Source organism: Mustela putorius, unplaced genomic scaffold, assembly GCF_011764305.1.
Source record: "Mustela putorius furo isolate JIRA1106 unplaced genomic scaffold, ASM1176430v1.1 tig00000460_pilon_pilon_pilon, whole genome shotgun sequence".
Lineage (NCBI taxonomy): Eukaryota > Metazoa > Chordata > Mammalia > Carnivora > Mustelidae > Mustela > Mustela putorius.
In genome coordinates this window covers 11,502,649-11,524,374 of record NW_025421389.1, presented here as the reverse complement: position 1 = coordinate 11,524,374, position 21,726 = coordinate 11,502,649, and the positions used below count along the sequence as shown (strand labels likewise).

General features: G+C 49.1%; 1 protein-coding gene across 6 annotated transcripts in view; it reads left to right on the top strand.

Moving 5' to 3' along the window:
* Positions 1 to 21,726, top strand: part of FLI1 (Fli-1 proto-oncogene, ETS transcription factor) — a 122,658-nt gene that overhangs the window by 75,427 nt on the left and 25,505 nt on the right. For 5 of the 6 annotated variants that reach the window (XM_045080355.1, XM_004763897.3, XM_045080358.1 and 2 more), the window contains 3 exons: positions 4,067 to 4,221; positions 8,541 to 8,744; positions 17,587 to 17,652. In XM_045080355.1, coding sequence (XP_044936290.1) covers positions 4,067 to 4,221; positions 8,541 to 8,744; positions 17,587 to 17,652 — 425 coding nt within the window. The remainder of the gene's footprint in view (positions 1 to 4,066; positions 4,222 to 8,540; positions 8,745 to 17,586; positions 17,653 to 21,726) is intronic. The other variant, XM_013062138.2, reaches the window with a different exon arrangement.

The following is a 21,726-nucleotide window of genomic DNA, read 5'->3' as shown; positions in this document are numbered from 1 at the left end:
ACTTGTGGTTCTCGGCAGAATACTTAGAGTTGCTGGGGGCTGAGTGGGAAGGTGGAGAAGATGTCTGTTACAGGCTGAAGGGGTCATCTTTGGGAGTAGTTTCTGAAATCTTCTCTCACCCAAATACCCATGCATTCGCACCTTGTTTTAAATTGCTTAACACTTTACAAGACAGCCTTGAAAATCCCTGGCAAGACTTTTTTTAATTTATTTGACAGACAGAGATCACAAGCAGGCAGAAAGGTAAGCAGAGAAGAGGGAGATGTGGGGCTTGATCCCAGGACCCTGAGATCATGACCTGAGCAAAGGCAGAGGCTTTAACCCACTGAGCCACCCAGGTGCCCCCTCTTCCCCCGGGCAGGATTTTTAAAGCAGCATTAAATACAGAGCTCCTGTCCCATGGGGAAATAAAAGGAGAAAGTTGCAGGGCCCGTGGCACCTTTGCTGGGGCCTCCCCTGCCAGGGCTTCCTGCTGCCCTGAGATGGAGATGCTTCGACTTACATGCTTGGAGCCTTCACCGCCTCCCTGCTCTATCTATTGTGGCCGCCCCAGGCCCTCTTGTCACCTGTCCCAGGGCTCTCAGCTGCCTGTGGGCCCCCATCCCACGCAAGCAGTAATGCAGGGCTCAATACCAATTAGCAGCAGCGCGGGCAGGCTGAATGGCGGAACGTCTTCCCCTCCATCCGTGCTCCCCCTCACCGCTCCCCCTTGTTTTCATCGGGCCTCTTCACAGGCACCAGCTGCCTCATTAAAGATCAGTCTTCAGGCAGGGCTTCACCTGTACCCACCCTTAGCATAGCTGTCAAGCCCATGGCTGCATGTGAGGCGTTTGCTGGCTGCTGGAGGCACAGAGCCCAAGAGCTTGCGAATGGAGGGGAGGGCGGCAGCCAGTGATAAAGGTATGGCTTCCCTTCCCTATCCCCCCAGCAGTCAGGGGAGGGCTGGCCTGGGCAAGCATGACAGTGTATGGTGGTGCCAGGCCTCTCTGAGGGCAACCTTGGTTGGGGGGGGGGGACTGGGAGCGAGCACAGGGAGGGGGCCCCCAAGGCACGGCCAGGGCATGAGTGCCTACACAGGTGCTGGAGGAAGAAGACGGGGGGAAAGCAGAACCATGAGAACTTCTGTGGGAGAGGAAATGAGGAGGTTCCCATTCCTGTGCAGCCCCCAGGGCTCACCCCAGCAAGAGAACCCTGGTCCCAAGGGTGGTTCTGAGGTCCTCCTCCCACCCATCCTGTGACCTGGGCACCCACCTCCCCAGCGCTGTGGTGCTCCTGGCGCCTCTTCTTACCCGGTCCCAGACCAGGTGGCCTTTCCCATATATTTCCTCTCTTCAAATTTATTTTTCTCTATGCTTGGTCCTGATGCCTGATTCTGCCATAGGCGCCTGTGGCCTAAAGGGTTGTCCCCCTTTGGCAATTTCTGAGGCTCTGACTTTTCACCTCCGCATGGCAAGAGGTCGGCCTTCCGCTCAGCAACTGCCAGAGGCCCAGCCGATGTGGGAAATAATTTTCCAGACCCCGACTCCCTGCTGTTGCTAACGGGCAGCACCCCTCTTCCATCACCGCACCCCTCCCCCAAGTTGGACATTGCTCTCCTCTCTGAGAGTTTTCTCGCCCTTGCCCGTGGCCCTTGCACTCTGGCATCCGCCAGAGGAAGTGTGTGCTCGGGCCACCCCACCCTCGGCCGGGGGCTTCCCAGCCAATGAAAGCGCTGCTGTGCTGGTGGAGGGCCAGCTTAATCCTCCAAACTCCTGCTGCCCTTGGGTTGTTTCACAATGGACAAGTATGTTGGGAAAGGCTGCCAGGCCATGGCGGTGCGCGTGTGCGCGTGTGCTGGGGGTGTGCCAGTGTCTGTGTGTGCGCACGTGGGTCTGCGTGAGTGTGCTCCCTGGCGTGTGCCCCACAGGCGTGTGTGCCCCCGGCAGGAGGGAGGGGTGTCCTGGAGTGGGGCAGGGAGGTGCGGCGAGCTGGGCGCGGGCTCTGCTGGGACGCAGCCCCAGGGTCTTGTGGTGGCGGCTGGCTTCGTGGCAAACCAAGGTCTCCAACAGCAGAAGCCAGAGGGCCAAACTGGTGAAAAGCCCCGATGTGCTACTGCGTCCCCTCAGACTGCCATGGGGACATTAAACCTTCAACAATCTGGGGCTCTGACGGCTGGTTCTTGGTTCTCTGCCTGGAAAAACAGTAGGCGAATAGTAAAACCTTAAATTCTAACATGTGTAAGTTATACATCTTATTTTCATTTTCAGCCCATGTTCCCCTCTGTAAGACATCAGGAAAAAATTACCGTCTGACTTCTAATATCTCAGTGGACCATTTATCTCCCAGCTATGATAAGTGATCTTCAATATTTTTTTCCTTTCAGATTAAGAAACAAATTCATTTAATTGTCTTTATTGAATGTTCTCTGGCCCCCCCGGCCTGCTGGAGTCCCCCCCGCCCCCCGCCCCCGCCCCTCCAGGACCCATTCTTCCTCTCCTCTGTGGTCCCTGCCCTCCCTGCCCTGCGAGGCCCTGTCTGGCAGGACTGGGCTTCTTATGTCCTTGGGATGGTTGGTCCCTGCCCAGAGCAGAGTGAGGAGGGCAGCGGCCAGGCCTTCGGGAAGCCTGGAGTCTTTCTTCGGCCCAAGGTTGGGCCGCTGTAATCTGAACCTTATCTGAACTCCTTGGTCTGAGGGCCTGGTTTGGAGCTCTTGAGAGAACTGGCTGTCTCCCAGGTCTCATGCTTCCTGCGCTGTGTAACCACGGCGGCAGCCTCTCTGGGGCCTTCCAGTCGTCCCCTTTGGTCCCGCGGCTGCTGCTGGAGTGGCCGAACAGAAGCGAGGGCAGGGTGGGATGGCACTTCCCCTGGGCACTCTGAGGGGACCATGATGCCGGGCTTGGGGAGGGTGTGGAACATTCTGCCAACCTCCTCCCAGCCTGGGGGTGGGGGGCACAAGTCGGGTGTCAGCTTAGATCTCCAGACAGCTGCTCAAGGCTGAGCTGAGGCCAGGGAGCAGCCTTCCACTGGCCTACGGACATTGAGGTTGGGCTGGACGATTTTTCCTTTGTGTACTTCCTTAATGGTTCTTCCGTGACCATGGCCAGGGCTGCAACCTGTCACCAGGGCCACAGCTTAGTAGGCTGAAGTTCTTGGATTCTATTCTTTCTTTGTGCAGTACCCAGTTTCTTTGCGTGTGTGCGTGGGTGTGTATTTCAAAGTAAACTCTCTGTCCAGTGTGGGGCTCAAGCTCGGGACCCTGAGATGCTCCACCAGCAGAGCCAGCTGGGCATGCCTGCCTGTGTGTGTTTTGATAGGAAAGCTTAACCCTGAAGACCTGAGTCCTGTGTCCACTTTTATGAACTGTGCGACCCTGGGCCAGTCACCTCACCTCTCAGTTTGCTTAACCATAAAGAGGAGGTGTGAACCCTCACCATGGCTACTGTGGAGGAGTCCTGGGAAGTTTAGCTAGAACAGTGTATGAGAAATACATTAAAATCATAAAAGTGCAGTAGATAGAGTCCACTCAGAAAACACCGATTGCTCATCTCCCATGGAAGGCTCGACATAACACACTGAGGTTTAGGAGAAAGGAATGTCAGCCTCTCGGGAGACCCCCAGTCCAGCCAGGGGGAAGGGCCTCCACCAGGCTAACAATCCCATGGTGTGACCAGTGCCAGAACCCCGGGCAGACACAGAGCACCATGGGGGGTGTAGAGGCCTACTTGGGGGCCACCTGGGGGCCCCAGCAAGGCACCCGTGGGGGGAGTACAGGTTGCCTGGCGACAGGGCTAAAAATGTCCCCTGCAGTCAGATTGGGAGGGTTGCAAGCGCCATCCTGAGAAGTCCAGACTGTAGTCTGAGGCCAGTGAGAAGCTGCCAGCAGTTTGTAAGTACCGTAATTATAGGATTGGGCTGGGATTTGAAGAAGACTCTGGTGGCGGCGTGGAGGAGAGAAATAAGGCAGCAGCAGCAGCAGCAGCCCTACCCCAAGTGGGGCTGGGAGACGGCGCCATGGTTGTCTGCCCACGCTGGGCTGATGGCAGCTGCAGTGATGACTTCCTCTGGGCTTTGTGTCCTCTCACTCCAGGGAGTCTCCGGTGGACTGCAGTGTTAGCAAATGCGGGAAGCTAGTTGGTGGAAGCGAGTCCAACGCCATGAACTACAACAGCTACATGGACGAGAAGAACGGCCCCCCTCCTCCCAACATGACCACCAACGAGAGGAGGGTCATCGTCCCCGCAGGTACTTTGCGAACCAGGCTGCCAGCTGGCATCTGAGTCCTCGGTTTTCTGGGCTAGAAGTTGGAGGGCATGCTTGTCCCATGGGCCTGGTCCCTAGGCAGTCCCCTCTTCCCAATGGACATGCCTACTTGGGAAAAAGCTGCTTTTCTCAGTTTCTTCCAACTGCCCTTCATGAGAATATCCCACATGTCACCAGCGCCTTCAGACAGGTCACAGCACGCAGACTGTCCCCCAGGGCCTGGTACCACAGGATGAGGCCTGCAAGGGAAGGCAGAGGTGAGGCCATCGGAATCCAAAAGGAGTCCCAGGAACTCCCGACGGCCCCACCCTTGCCTTGAAGGAGAAGGGGCGGCTACAGAGGTCTGTCATGTCCATCAGGCATGGACTTCCTGGCATCCGCATGGTCCCACCTTTCCAAAACGACAGCCAGCTCTTTCAGTTTCAAAATAGAAATAACTATATTTAACAAACGGAGCGCCTTAATGTGTGCAGCAAGTTAGGTCATTATGTAAAAATAGCCTATTTTTCCTAGGTATTGGTGCTGTTGGTTACAGAAAATAAAAATCATTGTTCAAGCCTTCAGTCCCCTGGCCGGACGCTCCACCTCTGCTGGACCAGCAAGCTCTGGAGCCTGGTTGGAAAGGGGGTTTGAAAACTGCAACATATAGACTTGGTGCCAGGTGGAAGGAGCAAGAATGTCCAAATCTTAAGCAAAGTGAATTACAGGGCAGGGATTACAACTAATCTTACCAAAATAACATGACCAAAAAGGCCAAACCCTTTCCATTTGGAAAAGTGTAGATTCAGTTGTGTCTGAGGGCAAAGGACTGGCTAGCTGTCTGAGGTAACGCGAAGGAATTTGCTTGTTGGCCTGGAAGGCATGGTTTTGTAATGAGCCTCTCCTCCCGATGCCCTTTTGTATTTATTTTCTACGGGAAGCTGTGTCTCACCAGCTCTGAGGACTATGGCCACATCCCTGCGATCTGGGCCAAATTCAAGATGGCGGGTGGTGCGAGGTGTGATTGCCCGTAAGGCCGGAGAAGCTGGGCTAGTGGGGACTCTTCCTACAGTGCCATGTAGGACTTGAAAACTGTTCACAAAGGATTTTGAGTTTCCTTCTTCCACAAGCATATGGGTTCCCAGGAAAAGGAAGGAAAGAAAGAAAGGAAGAAAAGGAAGGAAAAGGAGGAAAAGGAAGAATAGCGCCCATGCTCTGAGCACTTGGCAGGTGTCAGGCACCATGTGAACTGCTTTCTCTACATTCCATTACTTCTGTCATTTAACGTTTGGTCTCCTCCCTCCTTCAGGACAGCAGGAAAGTTTAGCTCAGGTGCTTTGGGAAGGTCCAAGAAAACCATGTTTCTCCCTTCTAAATGAAGAAGCAGGTGATAAAGCAATAGAAAACCGACATGGTGGGAACTTCCCTATTCTTCCTTAAGCAAAGTCAAGCCTCACCAGGTCTTTGCTCCTTGGGCATCAAACTGCCTTGTTTCCCCAAACAGTGGCCAACATGGGAAGGCAATCTTGAGCACCGAAGACAGGGGATCAGAGATTGTCTCTGAACCAAATGTCGATAACTATCTCATTTCCACAGTCAGAGGGGGCAAACGTGGCCAGATTGCTTGGCTGACCCTTCAACTCTGAATTGGTATCGAAATACTTTCAGAAGGCATATCAAAATGTCAGTCCTCAATGTACCCAGTAGTACATTAGTAATCGTGCTAGTACAGTAGTAATCGTGCTACTAACGTAGATTCATATCAGAGGGTTTTCAAAGCATTTCTTGTAGTGAATTCGCTAGCTATGGATTTACTTCATTATTTTACCTCTGGTGAGATCTTTAAACATTATCCTCAGACATTTTGGATTCCTCCAGGCCAGCCTCCTGGACATGAGGGAAAGTCTCATTGGGGTGAGTCCACAAATCAAGGCAATAAAACATTTGAGGAGCAATTGATTGAATTTTTGGTGGGATTTTAGGACAGGTATAAACGAGGGCCCTGGTTAATCACCAGTTTCAGGTTCAGATGGGAAGAAACTAGGACTAAATCATCCAGGAAATACATTTGGAAGGGTTTAGCATGATCTGGAGTAGAAGATTTATAATTCATTGTGCTGTAAAGGGAGAGAAATAATATTGTGATAGAGCCCAAAGCAAGAGAGGAAATAATAAAATAAATTAAATATATGGTGTAAAATTGAATTTGAGGCCTCAAATACTAAAAGTGAGGATTTAGGAGAAGCAAAAAGAGTGGAGGAAATGAAATGCTGTGGAACCCAAACCCCACCTGTGCCACTTTTCCTTAGAATTCTGAAATGGTGCAAAGTATTTCCATTTTCCAATGGTCCGTGCCTAATTGTTTCTGGAGAGTAAAAGAGGAAAGCAAACTAAGAAATTTATCTGAGAGAGAGAGAGATGCATATAGACTTATACAATGAACCTATAGGAGGAGCTCCATTATTTGGCCTAATTAAGGCAGGACTGTGAAAAAGCCAGAGGAGGGGCTTCGGCTCAGGGAGGGGGGGAGCCCACCCCCTCCACTAAGTGAAATCCTAGGAAGACTTAAGTTTCAGCTGGGGACTTAACCTTTCAGAACTCCATTTTTTATCACAAAATGAAAATAAAAGCCATTTTGCTGGCTTTTCTGGATACGTGAAAAATGGTACATGTGGGACAGCCGCACATAGGAGGCACCCCAAATCTGGGGTGCAAATAGTAGGTCTCCCAAATCGGGTCACAGCAGCCTGTGACCCATAAGTCCAAATTCTACTCTTGCCTCTCTGGCCAGCTCCTCAACCTCCAGCACCAATATGGAAACCACTCTCACACCTCGGGGGAGACGAGGCACTTTGCAAAGCAGACTTAGCCCTTGCCCCCCAGATACTCACATAGAAAACCAAGGAGGAGTGGAGAGCCTATGGCAACCGAGGGCAATCAGTAGAAGCTCTGAAGAAAAGTGGGGGAATTCGCATCTGGTGTGAGGAAGGCAACAGAACCTTGCTTCCTCCCACTGTCACTACTAATCATTCAAACCTGGTCCCCATTTTTGCCAAGAACCTTCACAGAGTCTTTGAATGGGAGGGTAAGGAAGAGGAGAAGCAGCATGGATATTCTTACCAAGGAAACATGCAAATAAAGCAGGCCCAGTAGGAGCCCGGGGCTGACAGCCCTACAATGTCTAGTCTCCTCCCCTCCTCCAGGAAGCCTTCCATGACTCTCCAAGTTCACACTGTTTCCCTCCACCCATGATTCCTTCAACTCCCACCACAAAATCTGTTGCTGAAGTAGACAGTTTCCCACCTAAATGTTTCACATGAACAGATCTTTTGCGTGGCCAAGAGCCAGGTAGTTTTGTTGTTTGATGGGCATTTCCTTTTTTATGATGGGCATACCTGAGGTGTTTATTGGATTTACCAATAATTGGTTGCCAGGAAAAGAAATAACCTCCAGCCTGTGATAAGTGATAAGATACAAGTACTTTAACCACTGTGGAATTTGCTGGAACTCATCACCAGCACTCAAAGTATTACCCACCTTCCTGACACACACACCTAGCCAAAAAGGAGCTGTGAGGGTTCTAGCTAAAGATGACCTCGATCATTACATTATTCATATCCACTCAAAGGAGGAAGGCCTGAAAGGTTTTCTCTCTCCAATACCTTTTCCCAACCTTGGGGACATTAATATCATAAAAATGTTTGGGGAATGATCAGGTAGAGATTTCATCATAGCTGTCTCCACAAGGAGAAAATCCAGGTTGGATTTCTGTTAAAGGCTCACACCACTAGGGTTTCCAACTGTACAGATGGAATCGCAACAAAAGTGTATACATATGTGTTCTTTTCCATAGCCATCTCAGAGATCCGTGTTCTCCCGTGAAATCACTCATGTTCTTAAGATACAGATGGTTTCCCTTTCCAGAGACTTTGGTCCCTGGTTCCTTGGGACCGTGTGTACTTTCATTTTGATACCACCATTGCTCAGGCAAAGGTTTAAATTGTCCTCCAAAAACTATAAAGAAAATGTTCTGTTGGGATGCCTCGGGAGACATCTAACAACCTCCCCCGAGGGCTAAGTGGTTCAGGCAGTGCCAGATGTGGAGAGCCAGATGGGAGTTCTAGGAGGGAACCATCTGGGAGGGAACCCACTTTCCCAGTGGGGGACGCAGCAGGAGAGGGAGCTGGAGAGGGGTGCAGGTAGGAAGAGGAGCGCGAATGAAGAGAGGGAGGGGCGGGAATAGGGAGGGTCTACTCAGCCTTGGTGAAGGGAAGGGGGTCTTGGCCGGCCCAGACCTTGCTAACAGGTCATCTCCCCTGCAGACCCCACGCTGTGGACTCAGGAGCACGTGCGGCAGTGGCTGGAGTGGGCAATAAAGGAGTATGGCTTGATGGAGATCGACACGTCCTTTTTCCAGAACATGGATGGCAAGGAACTGTGTAAAATGAGCAAAGAGGACTTCCTCCGAGCCACCTCCCTCTACAACACCGAAGTGCTGCTGTCACATCTCAGTTATCTCAGGGAAAGTAAGTGTCCTGTCTCTGTCTGGGCGGGGTGGAGTCCCAAGTCCCATGGCTGGCAGAACTCTGCAAGGCCTGCCCTTAAATGAAGACTGACTTCCCATGCAGCCAATCCAGGACCAGGAAACTGGTCTGTCTCCGCCCTCCCTGCCCCTTGGCTGGGCAGCATGCTGCAGGAGCAGGAGCCCCAGGTCAGTGCCTGTGAAGTTGCCAAAGTCACCTTGGTTCTTACAGACCCTTCAAGGGGGCTGACCCAGTCCTGCAGTGTCAAGGGAAGCACAGTAAGGAATGGAGAAAAACTAGGGAGCTGTGACCCAGTGGGGTCTGCCAGAGTATAGTCACACTGTTTCCATGAGAACCCCTTTCCAGAAACTGCCTTGCCCTGTAATTATAAATAGATGGATATCCTGGCTGGGATTTTCCTGCACAATGATTTAAATTCCTCCAGTAAACTCCAGATCCATGGATTTAGGATTTAAGGTTTTGAAAATTTACACATTAACTTCCTCTTATCCTTAGGGTCACTCTGGCAGACCCGAACCCAACCTTTGCCGGCTGCTAGCTACGTACCCTTGCTAGCCAAACTGGGAGCACAGGAGAAGCTCTGGGTGCACAAGGGTCTCTGGGACCCTTTCTCCTGGCACAGAGAGAAAGAAAAGAGCTTCGGAAAAGATTTTATGAAAGAAAGCATGTCTTCACTCAAAAAGTGTACCCAGTATGAGATTTCTCAGGCATCAAGCGCCCATCAATTTCATACGAATTTCATTTGGTCTTAAACCTACACAGAGATAGGAACAGAATTTTTTCAGGCATGCTAATAATCTTCGCCGTAACGCTTCCCCAGAAATCCAGGCCCAGTAGTCTATCAATGACCCCAAGTACTGAAGGATTTGTCTGTGGCCAGAAAAGATGGTACTGAGATCAGGGAGCTGAAAACAGATGTGGGTGGGCTCTGTCTAGAAGGGAGCTTTGTAACAGCCCGGAGCAGAGAGGGATGGGAAACCTCAGGGTACAGTGTCTGCTTTCCTTAGCCCAGGCTGCCTGGCATCTTGGAGGAGTTAAGCTGTGGAGTGAAGGAGCTTGATGATTTTCAAGCCCTTTTGAAGCTGAGATCTTTGGATACTGCCTACGGGTGTCTGCTGCTTTCCTGGTCTCCCGGGCTCTGGGTTCATCAGTTCTTCGTTTGCTCCCCGTCATTTGGTGGGTCTTCAGACTCACCCTCCCTGTAATCTTCTGCCTCCTTCTACAACAGTGCACGACATGGGAGCAACACACGCTGGCTTTAAAATTTAAAAATTTTCAAAATGCCTTTGGAAGTTTCCACCGGTGCCTCCGGGCTCTCTGGTCACCTCTGAGGCGTCTGGTAACCAGTGAGAGAGTGTGGGTGATGCCGTATATGTTAACAGCAAACCAGTTACCTCATGTCTGAGTCTTGCTGCAACATGAGGTCAGCCCAAGAAACAGCAAGTTCGGAAAAGGGGGCGATTCTCTACCCAGTTTTTCCTGAGCTTTGGAAAACTTAATGTTTTCTAATGATCTGTGTTTCTCAGCTTTCAAGCGCTTATGGAACTTTTTAAAGAAGTTTCTTTGCACAGACCTGCCATGGTGCTAATCTGGCACAGCAGGGGGTGGGAGTGAGCCACAGAAGTGGGACTGAGAAGCAGAGACGCGCAAAGCAAGAACGCTCATGAAGCCTACCTTTCTGCTTCTTCAGGCATCAGAAGGCAGTGCTCCAGGAATCACCGGCCCCTTTACTTCCTTTGTGGGAGAAGAGAGGGACAGCAGCAACAGGCACGGCACATCCCAACAATCTAAGGGACCAGCAATTTGGGGTTCCATGTCAGATAGCTTTGTTGGGAAGGCATTTGAGCACATTCTGACTTGACAGGGGTGGGGGGAAAAGGCCATTCAGGCCATGTGACTCCCCAGGCCTACTTTCTGGCAGGTCCATTAACCATCCAAGTCCCCAAGAGGATTTCCTACACAGCAGAGCCCAAGCCACAGACCCTGAAACCAGACCAGCACCTGCCCCAAAGGCCTAGTCATTTGATAAGCCGGCGGGGAGGCGGGGCACTGGTAACCATGACGGAGGGGCACAGGTAAATAGGGAGCAAAGGGGCAAAGGAGTGAGCAGGTCATGAAGCAGCGGAGGTCAGAGGCTTGGTATTTTGGGGTACAGGTAACAGGGCAAGAAAGCGTGTGCGTTGCTGCGGCTTTCCTTCCTTCTTTTAAAAAATATTTGTAGATATTGAGGAAGATGCCCCCAAGCAATAAAAGTAAGAAGTTTCTAGAAAGGAGCTTATTAGTGGAGCAATTTCCAGGCTGGAGAGGAGAGGAAACAAAGTATATATTTGATACAATGTTGAGCAAAATAGCTAAATAGAAAGTGGTCGGGCTGATAGAAGTTTGCCTGAGGAGGCAAAAATTAAAATCCTGTGGGAAGGTTCGAGAAGAAACGTGCCCCGGCATAGTATTGTAATAGTCTAAAGGCCTTTTGAGGAACCTAGACTTATAGTATTGTAATAGTCTAAAGGCCTTTTGAGGAACCTAGACTTAAAATGATCCACTTTCATGGGAAAAAAAAAATGGGAGTCCTGCTTCTTTTCAACGGGTGTCTAGCTTCACGTGGTAGCCTCTGGGACTCTGTGTTGGGCGAAGTCTGGCCAGCTGAGACCCCTGCGAGGAGGCCGTGTGCCTGGGGACCGGCTGCTCTCAGGACTGGAACTCCCTGCCTTCGAACACTTTATTGTTTTTGAAGACTTACTTCCAACAGATGTTTTGTGCCGAAACAGGGAGTCCCGTGCTTTGGGGACAGAGGCTAGGGGAGCTGAGTTGAGGCAGGGGCACGGGGTGCTCATTCCTTGTGCTTTGTCATCTGTCCTTATGCCGAGGAGAGGGTTGGGGTTCAAACATGTCCACTCTGGCAAGCGGTGAGAGGAAAAGAGCTCAGCTCCTCGGCACAGCGGGGGAGGGGGACGGTGGGGCTAGGGAGAGTCAACAGAAGAACATGGGAGGCCTCTTGTCACTCCAAAGTATCTGGTCTTTCTGGACTTCAATAGAAAAAGGAAACCTCATAGGACAAGAAGCTCGGGCATCTAATTCACACTTTCTCCAAGGGTGCTTGAGTTTTGATTGGGCTTGTCTGGGAGGCTAGCTCTACCTTTAAATGTTAAATAGCAAACTTACATTTTAAAATGTTATTTTTCAGGGTGGCGAAGAGATAGCAATGCCCCAGGTGCCCCCTGTGCCCTGTCTGATGGCCTGACGTCCTAGGATTTTTCTGGCCTCCTTGGAAGGGCTTATTCTCCCTAGCTTGGCTTTTCAGCTGTCCCAGAGAGAGTGGCCATCCCCTACACCTCCTCTGTAACTTCGCCCATGCTGGGAACGGGAGGAGGTTGATGAGGTGGGGTCTGGGGAGGATGCCTGTATTACTTGGGATGATTCTGGAGTCTCCTAGGGACACCAGGGCTCAGGTGTGCATCTCCCCAGGTGCCTTTCACTGCATGTGGGCAGGACGCCCCCTTGTGGACACCACGTGGACAACCGTCTCTAAACCCCATTTTAAAGCCAAAGCAACTGAGGTCTGGAGGGCTTTAGAAATTGGTGCAAAGGCATACAGCCAGCGGAGGGCATCCTGGTAGCTAAGACCCAGGCCTCCAGAGTCCCATCCTGCTTCAGGGCCCACAGCCTCGTGCTCAGAAGTGAGAGGTCCCAAGAGAGACAGTGAGCCAAGCTCCCTTCTCTCCCCTGGGGCTTTTCTGTGGAGGGCCAGGCCACTTTCCCCACAGCATTTTCTGTTTTCATTTGTACCAAGAGATAAATGCTTTCCGAAACTTCCCCATGGCCTCCTGGAATGAGGCAGATTAAAGTCAAGCCTATCACCACACTAACCCCGTCCTTCTCTCTTCCCGACGGCCTCACACCCTGGACCTGACCGGCGGCGGGGCCAGTATCTCTGCTGGGCACACCCCGATTGGCAGGGGCCATATTTACCGTCGGAGGGCTGAGGGAAGTGAGATTGGGCTGTCACAAGGCACGGTGGGACCGGACCCCAGAGGAAGTGACAGCCGTCCGGATTGGCAGTTCAGGCTCAGGGCCCCTGGGGTGGGGGGGAGTTTGGGGTTTCTGGGAGCCCAAAAGGTCCTGGGCTTGGGTGGCCAGAGGAAGGAGAAGGAAAAGGAGTCTTTTTTCCTTTTACAAAAAGTTGTGCTCTGTAGATGTTTCAGAGTCTGACCCATGAAAAAGGCTAAAACACTGTGTTTTTAAATTGTGGTGGCACTGGAGGAAGAAATATATTGTGTGACAGGGAGACTGAAGAAAGGTATCTATCTTGATTCCCATTTTTAATTTAAACTTAATGAAAAACACATTTCGTGCTCTGTGGCATTCCCCCCAGCAGCCTCTGAGGGCTGGGCAAAGGTGATGGGTCCGCGTAATTAAGCTGGTGAAGTATTATCCCTTCCAGGCCAGGGTCTGACCAGTAAAAGAAAACAGGATTCAGGCACAACAAAAGGCCAGATTTCCCCTGGACTCTGTAGTCAGTGCAGCCTGTGGTTGGAACATAGAGCCTTAGTTCCGTGCTCTCTCCTCCCACCCTGCCCTGCCCTGCAGCCCAGAGACAGGGAGAGCCACAGTCAGCAGGCTGTTGGGCAGGAGACAAAGGCTTTGGCCCGGGAGGCGGGAGGCTAGACCCTTGTCTCCCCTGCTCCAGGTGTCCCAGATGAAGAGCTGGTTGGGCTGGGGGACTGGAATGCTGAAGAAAGCCCCATTGTTGGGGCTCTACCTCACACCTGCAACGCTTCACTCTGCTCATTTCCATCTTCTTTCAGTTCCCTAATACAATATCCAGTGACGGATGGACTCCAAAATGGAAAATTATTTTTTCCTTATGCTTTCAGTTTTGAGGGGGAGCACTCCATTCTCAGGGACCTCTTTTTGGGGCCCCGAATTAGCGTATATATATATATATATATATATATATATATATATCTGTGTGTATATGTATGTGTATATATATATATGGATATGCCATGTGCATGCATTAATAACAGTAAATAAGCAAATATATGCACATTTTAATGGAAGTTTGCAGAGTTAAGCAAGAATTGTAAATGCATAACCCAAGAAACTATCACAAAGAGAATCCACTCACTTGTATGAGCACCCCAGGTCAAGGTCAAGGAAGAGATCAGAAGCCCCCAGGTACGCTTTATCTGTCACCTCTCCTCCTTCCTTCCCAGAGGAAACCAACACCGTGGGTGAGTTTCATGTTTCTTAGATTTAGCCTGAGGGCCCCAGGGTCTGTTGGATGGAGAACAGTTTTGTAAATAGACCAGAATGGGAATCCTGTTCCTGGGCTTTCTGGCTGTGTGACCCTGAGCAAACTACCTGACTTCTCCGAAGGCTGATGTTCTCATCTGTAAGAGGAGACCCATGTGATCCCAGCTTCAGAGGACCCATGTAAGGATTAAGTGAGAGAATAGTTATAAAGTGTCTGGTGCTTCCTGCCTGCAGGAGTGTTGGCGTCCCTCCGCCCATCACAGCCTGTTCGCTGGGACAGGATGGTGTCAGGAAGGATTAGGAGCTCACGTTAGCCCCACAGAGAAAGAGCCTGAAAGCAAGAGAAAAAAAATCCAAAGCCACTGAGCGGGAGACCAGGCTCCAGGAAGGACCTCTTCATATCAGAACAAGTTCCCGTAAGAAAAGCGTGTGTGCTGGGGCTCCTGGGTGGCTCAGTGGGTTAAGCCTCTGCCTTCCGCCTAGGTCATGGTCTCAGGTCATGGTCTCAGGGTCCTGGGATCAAGCCCGGCATCAGGGTCTCTGCTCAGCAGGGAGCCTGCTTCCCTCTCTCTGCCTGCCTCTCTGCCTACTTGTGATCTCTCCCTCTGTGAAATAAATAAAATCTAAAAAGAAAAAGAAAAAGGAAAGCGTGTGTGCTGTGCCATCCTCTATAGGCTGAAGAACTTGTCAAATAAAAAAGGGAGCTGCGAAGGGGATGTTGGTCCCTTAGGAAGGAGGCCAGATGCCCTTAACCAGCCCCTCCTTCCAGGAGTGAAACTTGAACCAAGAACGGTCTTCAGGGCAAAATCCTTTTCCTAGGTTACCATGAAATATGTATTTCATGCAAGCTTTGCAGGGGTCAAACGACCCTTTCTTTCTCTTGGCTTTCTGGGAGTTTCCTGTGGAATTCATATGTGCCCATAGAAGAACTTTCGGCGAGGGGAAAATTTAATAAATGTGGTTTATCTAAGCTTCGTGCTCTCAGCTAAATCTGCAGTAATGACTCAGGCAGTTCGCTCTTCTGAGACCATCATTTTTCTTTATTTGCTCCAGCCGTGAGGTTTCAGCCTGAGGGAGAGAATGTCGGGGACAGACAGGCAGACATTCTTGGTCTTACTCCTGAGACTTTTCTTTTTTTCTAGTCCCTTGGAACATTTGGTTCTCTTTCTTAACCTCCTTCCAGTCATGGAGGATTATTTCTTATTGCAGCAGAACCCATTCATAAGTCCAGGTCCAGAGGACACGACGAACGTTCAGCAAGCCCTTTTATGAAGGGTTTATTGTATGTCATTGTGGTGTCTGTGGGAGAAGGGATGTAAAAATAGTAATGATAACAGCTAGCATTTACTGAACACTCACTAGCGACCAAGATCTTTTTTGAGCACTTGACACGTATTATTTTATTCAATCCTCGCAACAACCGTGTTAAGTGGATGTTATTATTAGCCTATTTTATATATAAGGAGCCTGTGACTTAGGGAGATTAGGTAAATCGATGGAGGTCACAAAGCTAGTAAGTGGTAAGAGGCAGGTCCAACTTTTGACTCTCATTTGCATAACAACTATAATGAAATGAGGTCCTCCCAGCCTAGCTGGGTCCTTTTTATTTTATTTTACTTTTGAAGACTTTATTTATTTCTCAGAGAGAGAGAGCAGAAGCAGGGAGAGCTACAGGCAGAGCAGGTAGAGGGAGAAGCAGGCTCCCCGCCCAGCAAGGAGCTCAATGTGGGACTCGATCCAAGGACCCCAGGATCATGACCCAATGCGAAGGCAGACGCCTAACCGACTGAGCCACCCAAGCATCTGGGTCCATGATATTTTGAGAATGGACTAACCAAATGCATCTGGCTCTCAGGATAGTCCGTGTGCATAACTGTCTTATTTATGTTTTGGGGATTTTTTTGTTTTTTGTTTTTAGATTTTATCTATTTGAGAGAGAGAGGAAGAGCTCATAGGAGCAGGGGGGAGGGGTGCAGGAAGAGGGAGAAGCAGGGGCCCGATCCCAGGACCCTGGGACCATGACCTGAGCCAAAGACAGATGCTTCACAGACTGAGATACCCAGATGCCCGTGACTGTCTCGTTTCTAAAGTAGTATGCATGTGTCCACACTTTGGCGTAGCGTGGTCTCAGTATCACCTCCATTCCTCCTCTTTTTTGTTTGGAGCCCTTTCCAGGGCCAGCAGTGATAGTCGCCCTAGCCAGAAGCTAGGAAGTTGGGGGATTCTTACAAAATTCTCTCCCCCGTTGTCTTGCCTGAAAGGAACATGTTTTCTCTGAGGCACACAACCAAACGCCCACAGCTGGGTGAGGCGGCAACTCCGCGCCGGCATCTCTGCCATGACTGGAGACTAAAAATAGGAGCGTCTGACAGCCCATCCCCTGTCCTCAGCCCTGGCACCCAAAGCCATCCGTCTGCACAGAGAAGGGAAAATTTTCAAAGACTTCCCCAGCCTCAAACACCTCTGGCAGGCTTATCGCGTCCTCTGTAAAAGCATATTCCAACCCCGGTTTTTGAAAGACCTGCAGAACTTCCCCCACGAGAATCTCAGGGAGAATTGCAAAAATGCCTCCATTTTGTAACATGAAATCCCTGAATTCTTTTGAAATTAAGGAACCAGCTTAGTTTTAGGGGCAAGAGGGAGTTTTTATATGCAGCAGACAAAAACAAAAACAAAAACAAAACTATCATCCCTGAAAATTCCCAGACTAGGGCCTGGTGTGAGTAGTTATGCATTAAAGTTTAATTTTAAGAGACTGGGTAGGGTAGCAGCCCTCTGGGATGACAGAAAATTCCGCGTACCATGCCTTACGTTCAGCTGTATTCTCAGACATTTGCAGGGGAAGGTAAGAGTGGCTGCTGGAACACCCGTCACCACTCCCCCCTTCCCAACGGCCAGCACACTCCTCTCCACCGTCAACGAGTAATATCCAAGCACTTCACCCCACCAGCGAAAGGACCTGTCCATAAACCCACAGGATATCCTAGCAGGCAGGAATCTTGCAGCTTCTCCTCCAGGGTGTGGTAAAACTACGAACTGCAGGCCAAATCTGCCCAAATCTGGCCAACTCTGGCGCATGGACAAAACAAAACAAAAACAAAAAAGAATGTGCAACAGAGACTGTATTTAACCCACAAAGCCTAAAATATTTACTATCTGGTCTTTATAAGAAAAGCTTGCCAGCCCCGTATGTAGTTTAACTCCTTCATCTTTCTGCTGAAGAAATCAAAATCTAGACCTACCCACAGTCATGCAGCGAGATTCTCTGTCCTGTGCTCCTGCTGCGACATGGCATGGACACCCGAGAACTCTTTGGAATCATAAACGTGGCTCCTGGGGAGGGCTGTGCGAGTCCCACCCGGAAGTGTTCTGTCCTAACTTACTCTAACGGGAACTCCAGGAATCCAGTACATTTCCCCCAAAACAGATTCCAATAACTCTATCAAGGAGCCATCGGTCCCTCTTCCCTAGCCCTATCCATTCCCCTCCCGATCCCTTCTCAACCCACCTTCTACTCTTGATCTCAGAAGAACGTCTTGTTACAGCCATCTTCTGCTTTGCTTTGCAGGTTCACTGTTGGCCTATAACACAACCTCCCACACAGACCAATCCTCACGACTGAGTGTCAAAGAAGGTGAGTCAGTTCTCTCGTGGATTTTCTTCAGAACCAGGCTTGGCACCATTCCGTGCTGTTCAGTCTCGTGTGGGCAGCCCCAAATCTGTGCACCTTTAACCTTAAAGATAGAACTGGTGGTTATTCTACCAGGAAAAAAAAAAATGGGTTTATTTGGAAATAGCAAAGAATAGGAATTCTGGATAAACAAGTTATGGCAAAACCCTAGGTAAGCCCAGCAGACAAAGGAGAGAAGCGTTATTTTATGGAGAAAGTGGAGGAAGCTGGGAGGACACATTTTGAATGGAAGTCCATTGGAGAAAGTAAGAGCTCTGGGTAATGGCTGGGATGCAGGGGTAGCGGATTTCTTACAGGAAAGATGCAAGGTAAATCTTTCCCCCTTGGGGCCTGTAATTGATGATTCTTTCCTGCTGGAGATTCTTCTGCTGTGGTAGGTCATTGACTCCTCTGTTGAAGTCTGTAATTGACAGTTCTTCCTGCAACTGACATGTGAGTGGTAGTGCCCCCCACCCAGGCTCCCCTTTCTGGCCTCTCAACTCATTTTATTGAGGTTTCCCTTTGCTCATTTTCAAATACCAAGTCTCTTGTTTTTTCTAGCATACAAGGCAAGAAGCCAAAGAGCGGCAAAAACAGGGCGAGGTTTTAAAATATCTTATAATAATATCAAAGATAGGACTTCAAGTTGTTACACCATGGAATTAAAAAAGGGGTTCCTCTCAGAGCAGCACTCCCTTTCAGAGCGAGAAGTCAGGGCTTTCCTCCATTGAAGATAATGAAATGAAGGGTTTTTTTGTTTTTTTGTTTTTTTTTTTTTAGGGATTCTTGCAATGCCACATTTTAAGGGGTTTCCCCCCCTTCACAAATTTTAGCAATGCCAATTCATTTTTAAAGTGGTGATTTGGGGATTTGGTCTAGTTGGTTGGGTTTGCTTGAGAGGGACAGAAAACAACTTCAACAAGTGATTTTCTGCTAGTGAGGATTTGATTATAATGGCTTTTCTCAGCATCTTATTTATGGAACATTGTGGGGATTTCCTGCTCCAGATATTGTGTTAGAGTCCAAACATTTAAACAAGTGAATAAATAATATGGTACCTGGTTTAAGGGAGGAAGAAATATTACGTGAAAAAAAGTCTGCCCAAGACCAAAAAAAAATATATATATATATATATTTAATGTATTATAAATATATATATACAATATATACTATATAGTATATATATATATGTGTATATATATATATTTTAAATATATATGTCTCCATGGAGAAGGGGCATTTTGAATGGAGGCTTAAAGAACGAACCTGGAGTACAGCAGGCATGCGATCTTCCTTCCTTGGCTTCCTTTACTACTTCACCATTTTTTCTTTAATGTCCATCTGCTCTCATAGAGAATGAATGGGGGCAGAAGTTCTCCATACAGGTGCCCTGGGGTAAGAGCACAGCATAACCTTCTGGAAAAACTTAAAGCTCTTCTAAGGGAAGAGGCTTAGAGACCATCTGATTGAGAATGCTCATGGGTTACGGCCACACTGTGATCACATAGGACTTTGTGTTCGCTGTTAGCAGTTTCTAATCAGATCATGACCAGAAAATGTGGGGGGGCGGAATCTACGATCTACGACACGGTGAATCTGCTTTTAAACTTTTGTGGTTTCCTTTGCTTCCTCTTCCCCGCCCCCTGTCCATCCCAGGGTCAGTCCTTTTTATGTTACCGTTTTCCTTTCCAAATCAGATTTTTTGGATTTTGCCATGAAAAACTAAAGTTGATGAATTGACTCATTCTATAGTCTGAACCTCATTTTACTTGCCGACCTGTTTAACGTTGTGTTGCAGACATCTACTATGGAGGGAAGGTATTGTAGCGACAGATATTAGACTGGAGGTCCAGGCACATTTGGGGTTCATTTGGGGAAATCGCTTCATGCCCTAAATCTTTGTTTCCTGTCGAATAAAAGGACTGAACTAAATCAGGGAAAATCAAGCCCTGACTCCTGGGCTCTTGGCTTCTAAAGAGAGGTCCTAGAGCCATAGCTGAGAGCTCTGCCTTCATTCAGGACCCCTCTGTTTGGATCTGGTGTACTTAAGTTCATTTCATTTGCAGACAGGCCTCCAGTTCTTGGAAGGATGGGGGCGAGAGGAAAGGAAGGACTGCAGGAAGGGAAGGGGAGGAAGGGAGAAGGAAGGGGGATCCTTCAAAGTTCCTTTAGTTCTACAAGCTAACGCCTGCTGGCAACCAGTGAGGGCTCGGGGACAGAGCCAATGAGAGAATATCTGGTATTGGGCTTAAAATACAGATTTTCAATTAGAAGCAGGACTGAATTGAACTGCGTTGATAAGCAACTCATTACTCCTCCAGGGGTCTTAAGCTTTCAGCCTCTCGCTTGCACCTACCACTCCCTTTGCTTCCCTTGGCCCTTTTGTGTACGGGCGGCTGAGCGTTTGTAATGCCACCGGGCTTATTCAGGCTGATTGCAGGAATAGCTCGCTCTTGCTGGGCAAGCACCCTCAGAAATAAATGAACTGTAGTATCCAGGCAAACGCACACTGCCAGGACCTCATTCAGGTGGTGCTGGGCATTTATCTCCCAACATCGGCTCTGGCCTCTAGAGACCATTAAGTCTGTGCTTTGCAGGTGCATCTTTTGTCCCCAGTAAAGCTTTCCACTCAAGCTGTCTTGCTTCTGTGTTGCCTCCCTGCCTCGTGAGGTGGTCCGAATCTGTCTGAAAGGCCTATCATCCACAAAACAAAGTGCATTAGCAAGACAAAGCTAACCAGGCTTCTCTCCTTCCCTTTCACCCTGCTCCCCAGATCCCCACCCCCCTCTTCTCTTTCTCTCTCACATGTGCACGGCTTTTTCTCTAATAGCTATCTTCATGACTTAAAATATGAATTGGAAAAATAATGAGAAAACCCACTTTAACCTTGGCTCCATCTTGTTTGAATAAGACACACACGCATAGCCTCCAAACAAACCCAGGGGACAGGAGCCCAGAGCTCTGTGTGTATGTGTGTGTTTGTGTGTTGTGCATTTGTGTGTTGTATGTCACAAAAGGCAGGTGCTGGCATCAAGCACAAAGGAAAGAAGTTGAGGAGATGATGTCTCTTAGTGCTTCTTCAATTCACTTATCAAATTAGAACCTTTTGGCTTTAAAATGGCATAATCACCCTTTCAGCTTGTCTCTTGAAAATGATTGCCTTCTCAAAGGGTTATTTGTGCCCAGGAAGTAAGACTTGATTTTAGAAATTAATTTATAACAGTCCATAAACCCCTTTAAATCAAGTATTCAATAGTCACACATTGGCCCCAGTTAAAACAGTGGTGCTCTCTTGACCTTTACTTATCAAGGCTAATGCACTTTAAAAAGTACAGTAGGATGGAAGCAACAGTTACCCATTTATAAAAGGAGCCACAGCTGTGGTCTACATAGGATTTTGTAATACCAGAGACCTTTTTACGTGCTCTGTCTCTTCTTCTGACCTGGCAGAGTCCCTGATAGGTAGCTAAGACCCTCTCCAGTTTGCAGATAAAGTGAGATTCAGCAATATTAAGCTGTTCACTGAAAAGCACACAGCTAGACAACAGTGTAGCAAAGACTCAAACCCAGGTTGTAGGGTTCCCAATTTCCTGGCTTCCGATGGTCTCCCTGACACCTACAGCTCAACCCTTTTCGCTGGAGGGCCATGCAGACAATATCTGGCCTAAAGATTGTCTCCGCAGAGATTTGACATGTTTCCCATTGTTTGGCCCAGACCTCACAATTTTTCCACTCTCCTCTCCATCCATGCCCTGTACTGTTCTCCGTTCCCAAGGATGAATTCATACACATCCCCTGCTTGGCACTACGTTCTGGTCTGAACCACACAGAGACTACTGGTGCCCTAGAACAAACACTGTATGGCTCCGCTCCCACAAGGCATCTCAAATGGGCAGATCCTTTGAGTCGGAGCATGGAATGGTGGTTACTGGGCCTGGGAGCAGGGACAGAGGGGCAGCTGTCATTGAATGGATGTAGTTTCAGTTTGGAAAGATGAATAAGTTCTGATGGTGGGGGTTACCCAGTGAACGTCCTTAA